Source organism: Nicotiana tomentosiformis, chromosome 10, assembly GCF_000390325.3.
Source record: "Nicotiana tomentosiformis chromosome 10, ASM39032v3, whole genome shotgun sequence".
NCBI lineage: Eukaryota > Viridiplantae > Streptophyta > Magnoliopsida > Solanales > Solanaceae > Nicotiana > Nicotiana tomentosiformis.
In genome coordinates this window covers 79,875,382-79,892,300 of record NC_090821.1, presented here as the reverse complement: position 1 = coordinate 79,892,300, position 16,919 = coordinate 79,875,382, and the positions used below count along the sequence as shown (strand labels likewise).

Here is a 16,919-nt window from a genome sequence, read left to right as displayed (position 1 = left end):
TATATGTTGGAGCATACAAATCCAGGAACGGTTACAAAGTTGCACAAATCATAAGATGGATGTTTTCTTTACGCATATGTTTCGCTATATGCATCTATCAAGGGTTGGGAGTATTGCAGACCGGTAATGATTGTTGACAGAAGTTTCTTTAAAGCAATATATAAGGGTACTGTATTGACTGCTTGCACACAGGATGGAGCTGGTGAGTTGACTGCATCTACCTTGTTTCTACAGCTTGTATAATGTTGTAGTTTCATATATAAACGTGTATAGGATTTCAGAGCTGCTATTTTTATAAGATTTGTTGTATGTAAAAAGTTGTATGTTCGTGTATAACTGTGTATAAAATTTGTATAATTGTCTGAATCCTAATATCTACTTTGTATAAACATGAAAAATCCTTCCACTTGCAAATGCAATTGTAGATTCAAAGAATAATAAATCTTGGAAGTGATTATTCGTCTAGATAAAGGGTACTTTTGGTGTTAGGGATGAGATGTGTATAGTTTCAGATAGTAATGAAAGCATATTCAATGCCACAAAAGTTGTGTGCCGAGAAGTTCCACATTGTATTTGCATGTTCACTTGTGACAGAATGTCAAGCACACATTCAAGAAACATAACAAACAACTGAAGGATATCTTCTTCATTTTGGCTAAAGCTTACATGATAGAGAAGTTTTACTACCATATGACAGAGATGTGCAAAATTTATCTGAGGATGAAGCCTTACTTGTTCGAAATTGGCTACGAAAGGTGGTCTAGGGTATACTCCAAAGTAAAAAGGTCGATTGTAATGACTTCTAATATTGCAAAGTCAATTAATTCCAAACAAAGATGCTAGAGAGCCACTAATAATGCGATTGCTGGAGTACATGACAATTTTGCTACTAAAGTTGAACAACAAAAACAGAAAAAGTACAATGGAGACATCTACAGAGATTGGCGAAAAGTATGACAAACTCCTTCGGAAAAATCTGATTGCATCGGAGCAAATGACGGTAAAACGAATTAACTATAATGATGCATGGAATTGCTTACTTGCATTTTACTGTTTGTATAAGGATGTATAACTATGTATAATAATATATAATGTGCTTTTAACTTCTTTTTTTTTAAAAAACTTTTGCATATGAGGCCATGTTGAGTAGTTAAGTTTCACAAACAATTGAGTTACAAATGTCAACAAAGAATTATAATTTATACTATATGTTGCAATTATGTTAAATATGTTTCGTTATACATGTTTTGATTATCCAATAATAGTGTGTTACTGTTTTTAATGTTGCTAAATATATTGATAGATTGTACAAATGCAAAACAGAAATGCAAACAATCAGTGTCATTATATGTATACAAATGTATAAATGAGAGTATAAGTTTGTATAAAATTGTATAACCATATATATATATATATATATATATATATGTATGTATAAACTCCGCAACATTGACAAAACTGCAACAATAACGAAAATACATACTTTGTTAAAGAAAAAAGTAACTGAAATATTCATTAAAATGTAATTCATTCACAGCGACAATGTGTAATGACTACCACAAACTATACAAAAATAAATTCATCTATATTAAAATAAAAAAAAATAGAACTACTTTCTCGGTCGTCCTCTCTTCCTCTTCCTGAAAAGTCTCCTTGTGATTTCATCACCGCTAATTGCATCGGACTGTTATTTTTTCCTTCCATAATCCCACAACAGAGATCCCCACATGGTGCGAAGTGTCTAAATGTCAAAATTATCTTTTCGAATTTCCTTACCCAGGATGAAATACTCAGCAAAGCCAGCAACAAAAGCACTACAATCACTGTCATTAAAAAAAATCAGATTCTCTGTACGTTACTATAAATATGTACACAAATAGTAAAATAATAAAACAACTGAGATTGAACTACCATTTGAAATGTCATGGCACATTATTAACCAGATTAATCTGCAAAGCATCAGAATGGCGAGTAGCAATCCTTTGTTCTTTGGATATGCAATCAAGACCATTCTCACCATCGTCCTCGATCTTGCTCTTTTTTGGTTTAACGTCCTTGATCTTTCTCTTTTTCGGTTTAACAATGGGGCCTACATCATCTTCATCAACCAAATCAAATTTCAGCCTTTCTTTGGATTTTTCATGTCTCCCACATTTCTTACTCCTTATTCTAACATTGTTAACCGGAGTAGGAGTATTCTTTGTTTGTGAACAAGTCATTCGACTGCTCTCTTGCTGCGACTTTTTTGTAGGAGAAGGAGACTTAAAATCATCATCATCGGGGGCCTAAACATGCCCATTCGCTTCAGAATCAGCGGTTGAGGACAAGTCCCTCAAATTTTTCACAAAATCAAGCTTAACACCTTTTGCAACAACCTTCATACGACTTTTAGAAGCAGGCATTTTTGAATGCATTTTCTACAATAAAACAAATAAAGCTTTAATGAAAGTGAAGGAAAACACAAAAATCAAACCAAAAATAAAGGCCATGAACACAAAACAGAAGCCAATTTCCCCAAATTGGAACAAGACTCAAAAAATAAATTATACCCTAAAAGTCGAAATAATAAAACATGCAAACTGAAATACCAAGTTTAGGCCCAGAACGAAGATAGAAGGAACACAAAATCGAAAGAAAAACACAACATTGTAAAATAAAAATATTCAAAATCAGAAAAGACAAAAAATTAAAAATAAAACAAAATTTAAAACCAAAACAATGGAAAAAGCATAAAATGAAATGAAAATTACCAAAAAATAAGAGTGAAAGCTCGAGAAATGACTTGAGACGCAATAATGGAGGAATGTTGCCTTCGTACTTCTGTGAAAAAAGCGTGAGAAGAACAGAGAGAGAAAAATTTAAAAAGAAAACTAAAATACCGTTAATAATATTTGTGGGCGATCGGGTGAAAATAAAATTTTAAAATATATACAACCTGGGCCAAACGAGATTAGGGCTTCAAATGTGGGCTATTTTCGGATGGGCTGTATGACCCAAGTGATATATGATGTATTTTTTTCTATTTTAATTGAGTCATAATTTATTAGATTGAATTTAAATTTTTTTTAAAAAAGGTAGAATCCGAAAAAATTACCGGAGAATTGTCTTTGCCGGTAACTATAACTTTTTGAGTAAAATAGCGAAAGTTTTATGATTTTTGTATGAGAAAACAAAATTATATGACTTTAGTGAAAAAATATCATAATTATATGACTATTTGTGAAATTTAACACTTGGTTAGTCTTGTAATCTTTGGGATGAAATCTGGTCAGATCTTGCTTTGTTTGTTGTGGAATTTGGTAGGACTTATTTCATTACAAAGCCAAACCTCCCCCACTCTTCTTCCTCCAAACTCCTCTTCCTCATACTCATAACAGAAATATAGACAAAGAAAAAAAAACACCACAACCAATACCAATACAAACAAACAAACCCCACCAAGGAATTAAGTAAAAATCCAAACTTTTCTCCTCAAAAGAATTAGAGCAATGGGAATGGCAGCTGCTGAGCAACAGTTTCATATCTTAGCTGTAGATGATAGCTTGATTGACAGAAAGCTCATTGAGAGGCTATTTAGAACCTCTGCTTGCCAAGGTAACTTTTTAAGTTTTCTTGTTTTTATTTCCATTTATTTTTCTTGTCAAAGGGATTCCAAGATAAGATTTTTATTGATTTTCTACTGTGTGCATCTGCTTTTTTTATAATGGCAGTTACTACTGTGGATTCTGAAAATAAAGCCTTAGAATTTTTGGGGTTACAAGAACATGAACATAATCACCCAAATCCTCCTTGTGCTTGTCCTCATAACCATCAGGTAATGTTCATTTTCCCACTTCACTAACTTTCTTGTACTTGGTGGACCAAGTTTCCGGCTATGCGTGGGGTCCGGGAAAAGTCCGAACCATAAGAGTATATTGTACGCAGTCTTAACCTGCATTTCTGCAAGAGTCGATTAAGAATAACTTTATCAGTTACGCCAAAACTTCTTTTTAAAAATTTAATCTTTTTTGTTTTCTGGAATTTGCAGGAAGTGGAAGTAAATCTTATTATCACTGACTACTGTATGCCTGGTATGACAGGCTATGATTTGCTCAAGAAAATTAAGGTATGCTTTAAAGTTTCTTCTTTTTTTCATCTTGCTGCCATATTCCTCTTTTAATTCTTTTTCTGATTTGTACATCATTTTCCTTTCTTCGTAATATACTTTAGGACATAAATTTTCCCCATCAAATTGTTTCTGGCATTCCCATTAGCTTTATGGGGTCCTTTTCTCACCTTTCAATTTTGAGATCAGTTGAGAATCTTGTTAGGAAATCTAGCCCACCTGTATGTGTACTGGCAAAGTTGAGAAAGGAGCCTTGCAACGTAAATGGTAACGTTGCTTCCATATGACTAGGAGGTCATGGGTTCGACCCGTGAATATAGCTTTTTGCATAAATGTATTGTAAGACTGCGTACAATAGACTCTTGTGGTCCGGCCTTTTCCTGGATCCCGTGCATAGCGGAAGCTCAGTGCACCAAACTACCTTGCCCACATGTATGTGTACCGCATAATTAGATGTTAAAAGGACATGTGCCTATGGTTTTATGTCTTTCCTTTTTTGGACCCCTGCTGAAACAACTAGATTCTTTTGCCAATCAATTTATCTATTTGGTAAATTAATATTTGTACTCTTTTTTGTGACAGGAGTCTTCATCATTTAGAAACATTCCAGTAGTCATTATGTCATCTGAGAATGTTCCTTCAAGAATCAATAGGCAACTACTAACAAGCACAATGTTACCTTAATTTTATCTTATTTTCTTGAAGATTATTGGATAAACAATAAAGGTTAATAATGTTTTCTGACTGATTCATCAGATGCTTAGAAGAAGGGGCTGAAGAATTTTTCTTGAAACCAGTCAGATTATCAGATGTCAATAAGCTTAAACCCCATATGATGAAAACCAAGTGCAAAAGCTTTCATGAACCTGAGAAAATTGTCACAAAGGAAAATCAAGAATCATCAGAAATTGAAAAGGTTCCATCAGAACAATCACAACCACAACCAAAAATAGAATTAGACAGTATAGAACAAATACAGCAAATTCAGCAATCTCAAGGCAATAATAATAAGAGAAAGTCCATTGAAGAAGGTCTATCTCCAGAGAGAACAAGGCCGAGATACAGTGGCCTAACTACTGTCTAATCTTATGATCAATGCAAATATAATTTCCTTTTTTTTTGTCAGATAACTTTGTTTTTGTCTCTTTATAACATCACAGCCAATTTTGTTTGCTAACATAAGAGGTAAATAGATCTTTTTATTGTAGATAGAAATGTGTTCATTTTTCTTCTTGTAAATGAATGGAGAAGCATTTAATATACAAAAGTGGTGTTTTTGTTAACACTTAAATTTTGTTAAACCTAAGTTTTCCGTTTTGGTAAATCATAGTCTATTTTTGTCCGTTTTGGCAAATAAATTGTTTTTCTTTTTCAAGTTAGTGGAATTTGATCAATATTTGAAAATTTATAAATTAAAAATCAACCTTTTTTACTCCCCTAAAATCCCAAGGACTTTATCTCGTTGAAATTCTAATGGTTTTAGCAGTTTTCAATCTTTAGAAATTATTCGAAAGATTGTCAAAAAATCTCACATTAGTTTCATCTTTATTGTTTTTTTTATTTAAATTTTAAGGGCATTCTTGACAAATTAAACATCTTCTGATGGAGCTAGTATTTGTAAGGATTACTTGCAAAATAAAAAAACTCTTTTGATATTGTAATATCGTTTATACCTTTGGGTTAAACTAACACTAGCCATATACTCTTCTAATTTTGTCACAAATTTATTCAATCAATCACAAGGGACTAGAACAAACAAATAAATATAGTATCTTGTTCCATTAAGATGAAAGTAGCTCTATCTTTAATGTATATTATTAGTTGGGCATTGTGACCCTCGATCAAATAGCATTATAATTTTGAAACTTCATACAATTATATTTGTATGAAATCATGTTGAATAAAGCAGCAACAACAACAATCCAGTATAATCCCACCAGTGAGGTCTGAGGAGGGTAGAGTGTACGCAGACATTGCCCCTACCTCAAAGAGGTAGAAATGTTATTTCCGGAAGACCCTCGGCTCAGAGACAATGGACATGTGACAACAAAACCTGAAAAATAAAACCAACAACATGAAAGACAACAAATAAATATGAAAGCAATAACAAAAAGTTATAGGATCCTTTGAAGTTGGAAAGAATAAATAAATTAAGTCGCCTTGTTCACTCTTCTATCCTTGCTCATAGCCATTTTAGAAAAATGCACCAATAATAGAACTTTATTCCCCACCAATTTTGGAAATACTCTCCTTGTTAAATCTAACAATCAAAGTAAGTTAAATATTCGACACAAACTAAAAGTTTTCACCTTTGGCTAATTTAAAGGTTTAAAATTGCTCAAGAATATATTTAAGGGATTAATTTAAACCTATATCAAACATAATGGGCCATTTTTGTATTTTATCAAGAATCTGGTGTCGGAACAAACTTTGCAAAAGGAGGAAAGCGGAATCTGGAGTTCAGCTCCGTCAGTTAAATATTCGACACAAACTAAAAGTTTTCACCTTTGGCTAATTTAAAGTTTAAAATTGCTCAAGAATATATTTAAGGGATTAATTTAAACCTATATCAAACATAATGGGCCATTTTTGTATTTTATCAAGAATCTGGTGTCGGAACAAACTTTGCAAAAGGAGGAAAGCGGAATCTGGAGTTCAGCTCCGTCAGTTAAATATTCGACACAAACTAAAAGTTTTCACCTTTGGCTAATTTAAAGGTTTAAAATTGCTCAAGAATATATTTAAGGGATTAATTTAAACTTATATCAAACATAATGGGCCATTTTTGTATTTTATCAAGAATCTGGTGTCGGAACAAACTTTGCAAAAGGAGGAAAGCGGAATCTGGAGTTCAGCTCCGTCAGCGAGTTGATTTTCCGGCCAACTGATTACGAGGAAGGTAATTTTGTCCTAGAGTTCGTTCTTTTTCTATCTTCATTTAAGAAATGGCTCTTTTTATGTTTAACTCATTTTGATTTAATTATTAAATGCAATCCCTAGATAATTTTGATTTAATTATCTTCATTTAAGAAAACTAAGGATCTCGTGGCCGGTAGTGATACGATCGATGTTAGGTAGAGAAAAAGAATCTTTGGGACACGCCTTATTCAAATCTTTATAATCTATGCACATTTTCATTTTGTTTCCTTTCTTAGGGACTACCACTACGTTCGCTAACCATTCCGGGTATTTCATTTCCCGAATAAATCTTATTTTAAGAAGTTTGGATACCTCGTCCTTGATGAAAGTGTGTTTTATCTCGGACTGGGGCCTCCTTTTTTGTCTGACCGGAATGAACTTTGGGTTCAGGCTTAGTTTGTAAGTGGTCACCTCCGGTGGGATCCCTGTCATGTCGAAGTGGGACCAAGCAAAACAATCAATGTTAATCAAGAGAAAATGAATAAAGTTTTTCCTAAGCTCGGGGGTTAACCCTTTGCCCAAATATACCTTGCGATCGGGCATATACTCGATCAATATGACCTGTTCCAGCTCTTCGATCGTTGATTTAGTAACATCGGAGTCATCTGGCACCACGAAAGACCGAGTTATTTCATGATCGTCGTCCTCGATCGTTTTTCGCTCACTCGATTGTGTCGAGGCTGGAATCAGTGATTGCTATTTGGCCTTAAGGTCGGGGCTCGAACTAGATTTCACTGGTGTCGTGAGAGTCGATATTGGGATCACTTCCTCGACGGTAAACATTTCTTTTGCTGTCGGTTGTTCTCCATAGATTGTTTTGATCCCCTCCGGGACTGGGAAATTTAATGTTTGGTGGAGGGTCGAGGGTACCTCCCTCATATGATGGATCCACGGCCTCCCGAGAAGGGATTTATACCTATGTCTCCTTCGATCACGTAAAATCTGGTTCTGCATATAACTCATACGGAGTTCACTAGTAATATGATCTCCCCTTTAGTGGTTTCGCATGCCATGTTGAACCCATTCAGGATTCGAGCTTCGGGGATGATCTTATCTGATAGCCCGAGCTGTTCTACAACCCTCGATTGGATAATGTTGGCAGAACTACATGGATCAATCAACACATGTTTAATTCTAGTTTTATTTACTAGTACAGATATTACCAGGGCGTCATTGTGAGGTTGAATGATCCCTTTGGCATCCTCATCGCTGAAAGATATGACTCCTTCCGGTTCGTGCTCTCTAACTCTCTTTTCCCTAAGGATGGGCATGCTGGTGCGCTTCGATGTTGGTTCTTGTGGGACATCGACCCCACCAATGATCATGATAGTGACTTGTTGAGGTTCGACTTCCTCTTGCTCTATTCGCCTGTTGGAGTCCCTGTTTCTGAATTGTGTCTTGGCTCGGTCACTCAAGAATTCTCGAAGATGCCCTTCATTGAATAATCGGGCCACCTATTCTCTTAACTGTCGACAATCTTCGGTTCTATGACCATGGGTTCCATGGTATTTGCATACTAGGCTGGATGGGTCGGATTGTAGGGGTCGAGGCCACTTAGTGTCTTCGATTTGCCCAATGGCCGATACGATGGCAGCTGCATCGATACTGAAGTTATATTCTGACAATCTCGGTGCCTCTTTTGGCCTGATCGACCTGTCGAAACCGTTTTTGGTCATGAGCCCCCGATCATTTTTTCTTTCGTTTCGCGTATGGTTGCGGGCAAATCCACCGTTCCTCCTATCATCATTATACGATCGGTATCGATCTCTACTAGACCCTGGCTCTCGGTCGGTGTCTCTTTTGGTTCTCTTAAGGCTCCTGCTAGGGTAAGACTCTGAATGGGCCCCGAACTGACCGTCCTCCACCCTGATCTTCGATTGGTACCGGTTGTGTACATCGGCCTATGTAGTGGCAGGGTATTCCATCAAGTTTTTCTTCAACTGACGTGAAGCAACAGAATTCCGATTATTCAATCCCTGAGTGAAGACTTGAACAGACCAATCGTCGGTGACCGGGGGTAGGTCCATCCGTTCCATCTGAAAACGGGATACGAATTCTCTGAGCTTCGTTATCCTTTTGCCTAACTTTGAACAGGTCTGATTTTCTGGTTTCGACCTTGATAGCCCCTGCATGTGCTTTTACAAAAGTGTCTGCACGCATAGCAAAAGAGTCAATAGAATTAGAAAGTAATTTGTGATACCATATCATGGCTCCCCTAGACAGGGTTTCTCCGAATATTTTCAATAGGACTGACTCGATCTTGTCATCCCCCAAGTCATTTCCTTTAATGGCACAAGCGTAAGAGGTCACATGCTCGTTGGAGTCGGTTGTCCTATTATATTTGGGTATTTCGGGCATACGAAACTTTTTGGGAATTGGTTTCGGGGATGCGCTTGGAGGAAAGGGTTTCTGCACGAACTTTTTGGCGTCTAACCCTTTCAATAACGGGGGTGCCCCCGGAATTTGATCCACCCTGGAATTGTAGATCTCGACTTTCTTGTCATTAGCTTCGATTTTCTTTTCCCATGTCTCGGCTCGCTTCGTCAGTTCTTCGAGCATCCTCATGACTTCGGGGTTTGTGCCCGACTCTTGTTCATTTGATCTTACCACGGCCGGTTCTGCCCCGTGGGTAGTTTCTTTAGGTGGATCGGGCTCGTTCCTGCTCGGGATCTGGCTTTGACTTTGCAAATGAGCAATTTCTACCTGTTGAGCTTGAAGCATTTCGAAAATCATGCGTAGGCTGATTCCGTCTCCTTCGGCGTTTTGCGTGCTTCGAGCCACAGATCGAGTTCCTCCACGAATGCTGTTTTCGGGATTGGTGTTCAAGTTGACGTCGATGGCCACATGAGAGTTTACATCATTTGGATCTACCGCCCTGATTCTGAGGGCTTCATCAGGTGGCCTTGCGTTACTAAGTGTCGCGCTGTTGTTTTCACCTTGGTGGCCAGACTAGTTATCGATATTTTGGAATGCTAGTCGGGGGTTAGCCATCTTAGACCTGAAATCAAAGATACTCCCAAGAACAAGCGTAAAGCAGTGTGTTATGTAGGTTTGTTTCAAATAACTACTATTATCCTTAGCTCCACGGTGAGCGCCAAACTATTTACCCTTAAAATTGTATAACAATTAAATTTGTGCGCAGTTCTAAGGACACAATCTGATACAAAGGCGAGAAAATAGATTGATGTAGGGATTAGCAATATAAATATAAATACAACCTTTACTAATGGAGCAAGCCTTCGCTTATGAGATTGATTTCTGTTCAACACGAAATAATGACTAAGTAAGAGCAGAGCATAAAATGAGCAAGAAATTAGAATTGGCTATATGTTTTCTTGATATCTTACAATGTCCCTATCACTAATTCATCTTCACTCCTTTAAAGGGGAGGAGTCTCCTCCTTTTTTACATTATTCTATGGAAAAGTATGGGCCTTGATGACAGTTGGAAACTGTTCCCACTAGCACCGTGATTTGCGCTGTGATCATTGATTAGTGGAGAGTATTACGGACCCTTGTCGGTTGAGCTGGCGATGCTTTTCCGAGGTTCCCAAGGGCAGGACCGGGCACGCCCTTTATAGCGGTCGAGGACGAGTTTGATGATTTTGATCGATGTTGATAGTCCTCTTATTTCTGAAATTTGGTACAGCTCGATCGGGACCGGTCTTACCTTTGTCTTCGATATTCATGTTGCTCCAGAAATCTGGTCGACCTTCGAGACCGAGTTCGATCTAATACCAAGCTCGATCAAGTACTAGGCTCGACCGGGCCTCGATCTAGGTCGAGCACCGATCTTATCGAGTGAAATCGATCCCCGAAATCGGTTTTATCCGTGTACATATATATTTATAACTTGGTAGGCTATACATTACTAGGTGTTTTGTCCTTTTTTCCCGTTCCTCTGTAGTTAATTTGTAATTATTTGCAAAAACAAAAATCTAAGACTAAATAATTAAGAATGAATTTAAAACTAGAACTTTGAATCATGTTCCATACCCCTGTGTTCCAAAGATAAAGATCCTAGCTTGTTATCAGCTGCGGGTTTTGAATACTTATATAGGAGGGAGGAGGTTCACTTTATGTAGCAAATGGCGAGTGGAAGGCTATTTTTGCGCAATCTCCCATTGTCTTCCTATAGTTGTGAGCTATTTTCTGTTCCGTTTGTGTTGTTCATGGTTGCTCGGGTTGTATGATATAAAAAGCAACTTGATGTTGATTTATGTATAGTTTTTGAAGGGCATACCAATCCAAGGAAAACTTTGACATGTCTTAATTTGGAAAAACTGATAGTTTGGTAGTCGAACCTTTAAGGTGATTAGTAGTGCAAGGAGCTGAGCAAGAGCAATGGACATTTTTAGTTTTATTTACTAGAAGACAGCTTCTACCTAGGCTAAATATTACGGTTAGATTGGTGCTCATTTTCTATATCTGATTGATGGAACAGGAACGTGTCTTCCTTTTTGTTCTGTCTTGGGCTATGGAGTAGGAAACAGGTAGTTGTGCTCAATACGTTTCATGCAAGTCTTTTTTCTCCTGATTGTTTTGTTCAAACTACATGCTTTTGCCTCCAGCATCATTCATAGGGAAAGCGGAAGTTCGAAGTAAAGATCGAAGCTTTCACGTGGTGTCTTGTTCTTAACACAGTGACTGTAAATGACATGTTTTTCTTTTTCTTTTTGAGCATGAATCTCTTGTTATGTGTAAGTAGGCTGAAGAACACTATATGTTGAAAATTGTAATTCCTTTTTAATGTCTCCCTGTTGCACTAGGTTCTGGTGAACCGTTCTTTTTATTACTTTATTAATTTGCTAGAAATAATTTTTTTGCTATTTTAGTTAATAGGTCATGTATTTAGAACAAACTAAAATAGGGAGCTAGTCGATATAAAAGGATACAAGGAATATAATGGACAAATGTCAGACTGGTAATACCAAATGCTTCTGGAAGTTCCTTATCGACTCTCTCAACTTTCATAACCTGTATTTTGATGTAGTTGACTAATACTATAGCATTACATGTCCTTCAAATTTGCAAGAATATTTATTCCTTTAATTAAAATTCTCCTTTTAGGGTACTTTGTAATTTGTCGCAGGACAAAATAGATTTTAATTTATGTATTGTTATGTGTAGGCTGATCAAACTCTCCTTTGCCAAGTCTTGTCAACACGGATCACATCGAGGTTCTACTGAGTGCATTGCACATTGGAAGATTGGAAAGTGTCTAGTGGGGAGGTTAAAAAAGTCTCGTGTCAAGATTTTTCAGATGCAGATTTTGCAGGTGATATGATCGACAGGAAAAGTACTAGCGGCACATGCCAACTATTGGGAAATGCACTAGTTTCCTAGCATAGTAAGAAACAAAATTGTGTTGTCTTATCAACAACTGAAGTAGAATATTTAGCTGTTGGAAGTTGTTGTACACAAGTTCTTTGGATCATGCATTAACTTCTCGACTATGGTTTATCTCTTACCACAACTTCCATATTCTGTGATAATACTAGTGCTATTTGTTTGGCAAAATATTTTGTGCATCACTCCAGAGCAAAACATATAGAAATAAAGCATCATTTTATTCGTGATCATGTTGCTAAAGGTGATATTGCATTAGAATTCATTAGTACTGAATTTCAACTTGCTGATATTTTTACAAAACCTCTTTTAGAAGAAAGATTTTGTCTACTGCGGAAAAAGATTGGCATCATTGTGTTTTATAAAACAAATTTTTTATATACAATTAAAACTCTTTACTTTCCTCTTATAAGTGTTAAGTTTACTTTGATAAAAGTGTAATTATTACACCTACATTAGTACCGCCGAAACATCCCCTCAGAAGAATCACTCCTTTCTGAATCCGTCCTCACCTTCAACCAATGAAACTCTCCAGCCCTCCAAAGTCTAGATAAGAATCCTCCTACTCCCTCTCACTTCTCATGTCCTCCGAAGAAACCCTCACCATGGTGAAAAAAAACCTCTCATCTTCCACTACGACCAGACGAAGCAGAAGGTTTCGGAAAATCCTCAACCCTGAAGAAACTGTAGATTTGGAATCATCCATCGACTCAGACCCTCTCAAAACTGATAATGAAAGCAGTAAATTGTCTGAGGACCTTCCCATTAGCCAGAAAAAGGCAGGAAAGAGGCCCATGGAGCAAACCCCCCAAAAATCTGCATGCAAGAAAGGGAAAGTGGAGAGTACTAAATTTGGGCCAGAGGACAAATTAATATTCTATGGACCAAATGAGAAATCAAGGTTTGAGTCCTATAAGTCGAAATCTATAGCCTATGAACGCACTGTAAGCCTCTCTCTTATGAAAAATCTGCACTGTGATGTGATTGATGTTTTCGATTTTCAACGTCTTTCCTCTCTATTCGATACTATTCAGAGCTCCGTATATGAAGAGCTTGTGAGAATGTTCTATGCAAATTTGTTTGTGAATGATAAAGATGACTTGGAATCTATGGTTTTAGACACTCAAATTGTTCTCGACTCTTATCAATTTGAGAAGATTTTTTCTGCTAAGTTTAATGGGTATGAGTTTTTGTGCAAAATTCTTGGCCAAAAGACTTGAAGTTTCCTTAGAAGAAGCAAAAGCCTTCCTGTCTAATAATCCTCCCGACATTGGTCCCAAAATTCTAAAGTTTGAACACCGGGTCTTGGCCCACATGATAGCCACCACTCTACTTCCTAGGACCGGGTCCCTTAGCACCTTATCCACGAGAGATATCTTTGTTCTTTACTGTCTTGTGAACAACAAAAGACCCAACTGGTTTGTATGGATTCGTCAATACATGCTTGAGAGTATCAAGGATATATCCTCTTCTGCTACTTGTCTACCCTATGGCCTCCTTATTTCACATATTCTTGGAGTTATGAAGGTTGACTTGACACCTTTCATACCTAAGCACATTACCAGTACCTATGATGAGACAACATTCTCTATGATGGGTTACACTTTAAGTGATGATGGATGGGTTAAGCGCGCCAAAGTTGAGACTGTCCCAGTACAGGTTGAAGCTCCCACTGAACCACCAGAGTCTCAGTCAACTGCCTCTCAAAATTTTTAACAGATTCAACAATATCTAGACGGTGTAAGACTTATGCTAGTTGAGATGAAAGAGCAGATTAACAAAATCAGAGAAGTCACCAAGGAAACAAGTACAAATGTGGCCAAGCTTAGGATGGATATGGGAGCCACACAGAGGCAAGGAACCAGGGCATTCAACTCCATGCTAGAAAAAATAGACAAGCTCGTCAAAGATGTTGAAACCTCCTATGAATCCTTCTGCACCAAAGTGATCAATACCCTCAAATACTTCCTAAGAAGAAATTAAGGCGTGGCTAAAAACAATCTCTCGTGCTTGCTTTTGTTTGAAAAACTTATTTTTTGCATATGTATGTATGAACCATCACTCTATGCCTCTGTTGAAGGCATTACTTATGCTGCCCTAACTAGTATGCATATTATCTGTATATTATTTTCTCATCTAGTGTGCATAATATCTGAATGCATATTATTATATACTGGGCTTGTACCTTTCTTTTTTATTGATGTCAAAGGGGGAGAACATGTATGAAGAAATAAATCAACAACTCAAGGGGAGCAGTAATGAGTACAACTCTAAAGTTGCACCGATTTTTTTTTTATTGATGTCAAAGGGGAAGAACATGTATGGAGAAGTAAATCAACAACTCAGGGGGAGCAATAATGGGTACAACTCTAAAGGAAAGTATACTCTGTTTACTCTCTCGTTATTGTCATCATCAAAAAGAGGAGATTGTTATATCTAAGTTTCAATGATGACAAGTGTACAAAACTAATAACTATTTACTTTTGACTGCAAAGAACAAGACATCAGGCCCTTCGTTGTTGATCAAGCTATCAAAACGACAGTAACTCAAATCTAACAAAAATCAAGAAAGAATGACAAAAGAAATGGGAGACAAGTTGGGTGGAAAACACATCATAGTGGGAGACAATCGGAAGTGGTGCTTCTTGTCATCAAGCACTCCTTCATTATTTAATCCGCCCACCAACTGGAAACCATTTGACATGCGCTCATCTCTTCAAAGAAAGTATGAAGCATCTCGGCATGGGAATGACATGGAACAGAGCACTCCATGATTTAACAAACTCCACCCCATCTCTCTCTCAGTAATCAGAGACACCCTGCTCTAATCTAACAATCATCTCTCTTGAAGAAATCAAAGATACCTTGCTGGAATCAGACACAAACACACAACAATACTTGCCTATAAGGTAACTAGTGAACTCAAGGGAGTGCTGTGCGCAACTACAAACACTGTCTTCTAAGTCTCTCTAAATCTAAGTACAAACATTGTATTGTTGAGTATACAAGTGTCATAAAAGATACAAGGAGTTAGAATACAAAAGAGAGTTGTGTCAACATCCAAAAATCATTATTGCTAAACATCGATAGTGGTGAACGAGCCAAAAATCATCACTGTTGTAATTCTTTATCAAAGATCTAAAAGAACCCTTGTGACCCAAGGGAAACTGGACGTAAGTAACACACCGCTACTGAACCAATATAAAAACTGTTGTGTCTTGTGTTGCCTTCAAATTCACTGCATTCATCTGTCTTATCTGTGTACTGTACGGAAACTAGTCGACTAAACTAAATCTTAGTCAACTAAGTTTTAATAGTCCACAATTCACCCCCCTCTTATTCAACTTCGTTTGGGTTCTTGGGGCATATTCCTCGAAACTTCAGTTTGTCAGATTTAACAGCAGATTTTTCCAACAGTTCTGGTTTGTGCCTGCCTTCTTCTGAGTTAATATATCACTTCTCTCCAGAGCTTTATCTTTCTCATATCTGCTCTTACAGATATAATGGAGAGCTACTCTGGACCGGCCTTCCTAGCGACAGATACTGGCAATTTCCTGGATCCTCATGGTAGTGAAGAAAATCAAGGTTGTGTGGCATCTCAATTCTGGTATTTGTTTTTATGGTTAATTTGGAAAAGAAAGTCTCACTACTCAATAGCTCTCTCTGTCTTATTTCGGCACATATCAATTTGAAACAGAACAATGTCATTTCCTGACATACCAAATATAAGGGATTGTTAGAAGAAAGCCCGTATTGGACTTATAGGTTGGGTGCTTGTTTTAGGTCATAAAGCGCTCGCATGAAGCAGCAAAAAGAGGTGAACTTTGAAGATGAGTTATGGGCACCTACCAATAATGATATCTACTTAACTTTCTGCAGATATCAAGAGATTGGATGCTATATCAGAAGGCTTGAGTTACGATGATTTTGCCAGCGATTGAGTGAACTTTCATTCTGATGGTACCATCGTGCAACTTTATCCTCAATATGTAAACTATCATGTTTAGAAATATAGTTTGCACCTATACTCCAGCTTAGTTAAGCTGAGCAATTTTTTCTTTATATAGTATTTGTTGGGTTAACTCCTATGACTATCACATTTTATTTAGTTTGAATGATTTCAATGCTTGCAGGTCCAATTATTCCAGTATAATGTTCTGTAAATGAGGAAATGCTTCAACCCCCTTTGCAGGCATTGGTTGGTTACAATCAAGGTTATAACTCAATCAGTATGGTATCATGCCTGTTGTATGAAGAGTAGGAAATAATGTAAGCTAAGAAGTTTCGCAAAATGAGGTCAGTCCTAGTAAGTAGAAACAAAGCATATTATGATGTATAAGTTGTAAATAGGGCTGTGATTGTGAAGATCTGATGTAATGTGTAGTCGAGAATACTTGAACTTTTGTTTTTCTCGGGTACTATTTTCTCTTTCCTTTTAATTTTATTGTTCTGGTGGGAGAAGGGGGTGGGGGGATTCAAATATCTCTTTTATGTTGGTTTTGCAAATTTTTGGGGGTACTGACGTTATGATTTATTCAATCCAATGC

At 37.0% G+C, this 16,919-nt stretch overlaps 1 protein-coding gene and 3 long non-coding RNA genes across 4 annotated transcripts; 3 read left to right on the top strand and 1 right to left on the bottom strand.

The window, feature by feature from the left end:
• Positions 1-1,543: 1,543 nt before the first annotated feature.
• Positions 1,544-2,888, bottom strand: LOC117277548 (uncharacterized). Its single transcript, XR_004507850.2, has 3 exons — positions 2,751-2,888; positions 1,912-2,417; positions 1,544-1,823 (listed from the first exon to the last, which is right to left on the bottom strand). It is a non-coding gene; the product is annotated as an uncharacterized lncRNA (long non-coding RNA).
• Positions 2,889-3,247: 359 nt separating this feature from the next.
• Positions 3,248-5,388, top strand: LOC104099507 (two-component response regulator ARR9-like). Its single transcript, XM_009606518.4, has 5 exons — positions 3,248-3,594; positions 3,711-3,814; positions 4,028-4,105; positions 4,688-4,758; positions 4,862-5,388. Exons 1-5 carry the CDS (start codon positions 3,489-3,491, stop codon positions 5,187-5,189), a joined length of 687 nt encoding a protein of 228 aa, XP_009604813.1. The 5' UTR covers positions 3,248-3,488; the 3' UTR covers positions 5,190-5,388.
• A 4,794-nt stretch (positions 5,389-10,182) lies between these two features.
• LOC138900570 (uncharacterized) lies at positions 10,183-12,493 on the top strand. Its single transcript, XR_011411676.1, has 2 exons — positions 10,183-10,879; positions 12,154-12,493. It is a non-coding gene; the product is annotated as an uncharacterized lncRNA (long non-coding RNA).
• Positions 12,494-15,687: 3,194 nt separating this feature from the next.
• On the top strand, positions 15,688-16,811 carry LOC104099506 (uncharacterized). The gene is made up of 4 exons (XR_687027.4): positions 15,688-15,794; positions 15,871-15,957; positions 16,252-16,332; positions 16,506-16,811. It is a non-coding gene; the product is annotated as an uncharacterized lncRNA (long non-coding RNA).
• The last annotated feature ends 108 nt before the right edge of the window (positions 16,812-16,919 follow it).